At 38.0% G+C, this 2,558-nt stretch overlaps 1 protein-coding gene across 4 annotated transcripts in view; it reads left to right on the top strand.

Annotated features, from left to right (window-relative positions):
• Window positions 1–681, top strand: part of LOC108447748 (endogenous retrovirus group K member 9 Pol protein-like) — a 1,884-nt gene extending 1,203 nt beyond the window's left edge. The window contains exons 2-3 of one of the 4 annotated variants that reach the window (XM_017738692.1): window positions 213–219; window positions 340–488. In XM_017738692.1, the coding sequence (XP_017594181.1) occupies window positions 213–219; window positions 340–382 (50 nt within the window). In that variant the 3' untranslated portion in view covers window positions 383–488. The other 3 variants (XM_017738690.1, XM_017738693.1, XM_017738691.1) reach the window with 3 other exon arrangements.
• Window positions 682–2,558: the final 1,877 nt, after the last annotated feature.

The raw sequence follows: 2,558 nt of genomic DNA, 5'->3' as shown, positions 1-2,558 counted from the left end.
GTGGTTGATTAACACACCAATCCGAGTCAGACTCACTCTGCTTAGTTAGTTGAATTAAGAGCTGTTATCATGGCTTTTCAATGATTCTCACAGGAACCTTTGAATTTGGTTACTGAAGCCGACTAGCAAAAGCTTTGTATACAATTAATCACCTTACAGTACCACAAAATTCAAATAATCCTGTTATTCTGAATCATTTTCTCTCATTGCAGTCTGCAGGCGAGACACAACTGCCCCGGGCAAAAGTCTGGGTACGGAATTTACTCACTAACCAGTGGGAAGGCCCGCATGAGCTTATTTTGGGGGTTTGGGGTTGTGAGTATGCTTGCGCTTCCACAGATACTGGGGTACGGTGGCTACCTTCAAAATGCGTTCGCCCTGACCTACGGCACCAGAGGCAGAACAGGCAACCTCCAAATGATGGCCAGAATGCCAACCATCCAAATGGCGACCAGAATGTAGATCATCAGCCTAATGACTCTTCTGATGATGACCAGGATGTCAACCATCAGGCAGATGGTCCTTCTACAAGCAGAGACTGGGATGGTCCTTCCACAAGCAGAGACTGAACTTTAAATTTCTTGTTATGGAGTCAGATAGTTAAAGCCTTAAGGACATATTTAGAATTAATAACTGATGTAGATTTCTATTTAGGATTAATAGTATAGTTGTTATCTTATAAAACAAAAAGGGGGAATTGTAGGTACAAAAATGCTGCTAGCAAGGATTTTCTTGCTATTTTCTAAGTCTGTGAGACTTTTCTCTCATGCAGAAGAGGTAGCAGAGTATGTAAACAACCAAGCCACCTGCAACCTTGGAAAGTCTTGTTTATGGTATAGTAGAAAAATATTTTGACAATGGATGTTTTAGGATTTTAGCTAATCACCCCCAAGGGGCGACTGATCCTTTGTCCAATTAGACTATGAAGAAAAAAGTCTATAAAAGAGTTTGTAAAATAATTAAATCAATCAATCTTGCTGCACAATTCCTGCCTGCTGGATCTTCTCTCCTCCTCCTCCCTATGGCTGCGGGACACGGTGATATACCCTAGTGCCCAGGCCTGTGGTAATAAAACCCCATGACACTGCATGCCAGTCTGTCATTTCTTTGGGGATCTGGAGACCTTATTATGTGACAATATTTTCTGCATGGCCAGAGGTAATTTCTGGACCACTTCTCAATGTACATCTTCCTTTTATTTTTTTTTTCTTTTCTACTTTTTATTTGAATACAAGTTTATTCAGAATTACCCTATTAAGTTAATAAAGGTGGAATCAATTTTTAAGATATTAACATTTTTGAACTATTTTTCCATATACTTAAGCATCTTCTTTTACACAAAGAGGGTGGGCACTTGTGGCACATCAGGTTGACAAGTACCACAAAGAATAAAATGCTTCCTGTGAAATTTGAATTGTGCAGATGGGTAACTAGTTATGCTTCCAAATATCTAATATATGCAGTTAATCACTGTGGCTGCACATGCAAAGTGTGTCAAAGTTTTTTCTTGTAAGTTCTAATGAGGAGTAACAATCCTCTAAATTCTTGGAGTTTTCCTCTAAATTCTTGGAATTTTAATGAGTGGAGTTATATTAGTGAATGCATAATACAGAATATAGACTAACTTTGAGTACCCCCAATTGCTTTTGCAGATTGAATTGATAGAAATTTCAAATTAGTTTCTTTAGAAAGCAGTAAGAACAACTTAGATAATATACCAGATAGATAATATCATTTTTACACATTAAAAGTCTGCTATTAGTCCCAATGTGAATAATTAGCCAACATAAAGGGAGAATTTTCAGTGTTTTCTTTCTAACTATACCATTAATATTGTTTGTGTTTAATGAACACCCTACTGTTTCATTGCTTAACACTGATTGGCAATGGCATATTTTAAACAAGTTATGATCGTAGTTTCCTGTAGAGCAAAAGAAAATTAACCAGTGTTAAAAAAGGTAAGTGGTGTTTTCTCTAATGCTCTGGTCTTCCTGCTTCTGTACAGAGCTAATGAAACAGACGGAATATTTAGATTTCAGTCATAGTCTCAGGAGGACCTTCTCCTCTGCAAACACAGCCACTTTTTATCCCATGGGTTTTAGTGAGTTGAGGACTTGTGCTTCTGTCCTTCGTCTTGTCAGTTGGAAATTGCCAGCCTGTGTGAAGAATGCAACAAAATCTTATCACAGAGGGTGAAGAGGATTTGTTCTTGTCTCAGAAAACCAAATATTCAGGAGGCTGTGGAATGCTGAATGTGCAACCTTCATTTGCCCAGTAGGTGTCATCTACAGCATTAGGCAGTGATTACAATTTGAAAAATACAGGCTTTGGAACAAGATAGGTTAGGGTCAACTTCTGATGACACAGCTGTGTGTTTTCTCCAGTTCTTCAAATGTCTTAAAGACAACGTGTGGCTTTTGAATATCTGTAAGTAATAACCACCGATGACTCCGATTTAAATATAAAATCTGGCAGAATACAAAGAGAATAATTAACAAGAATTCAGGGCTGTTGCAGTTCAGCAAAATGAGAGTGCCAAGGACAAAACTATCATAGGT

This window comes from Corvus brachyrhynchos, unplaced genomic scaffold (assembly GCF_000691975.1).
Source record: "Corvus brachyrhynchos isolate BGI_N302 unplaced genomic scaffold, ASM69197v1 scaffold517, whole genome shotgun sequence".
NCBI lineage: Eukaryota > Metazoa > Chordata > Aves > Passeriformes > Corvidae > Corvus > Corvus brachyrhynchos.
This window is presented reverse-complemented; position numbering and strand designations above follow the sequence as displayed.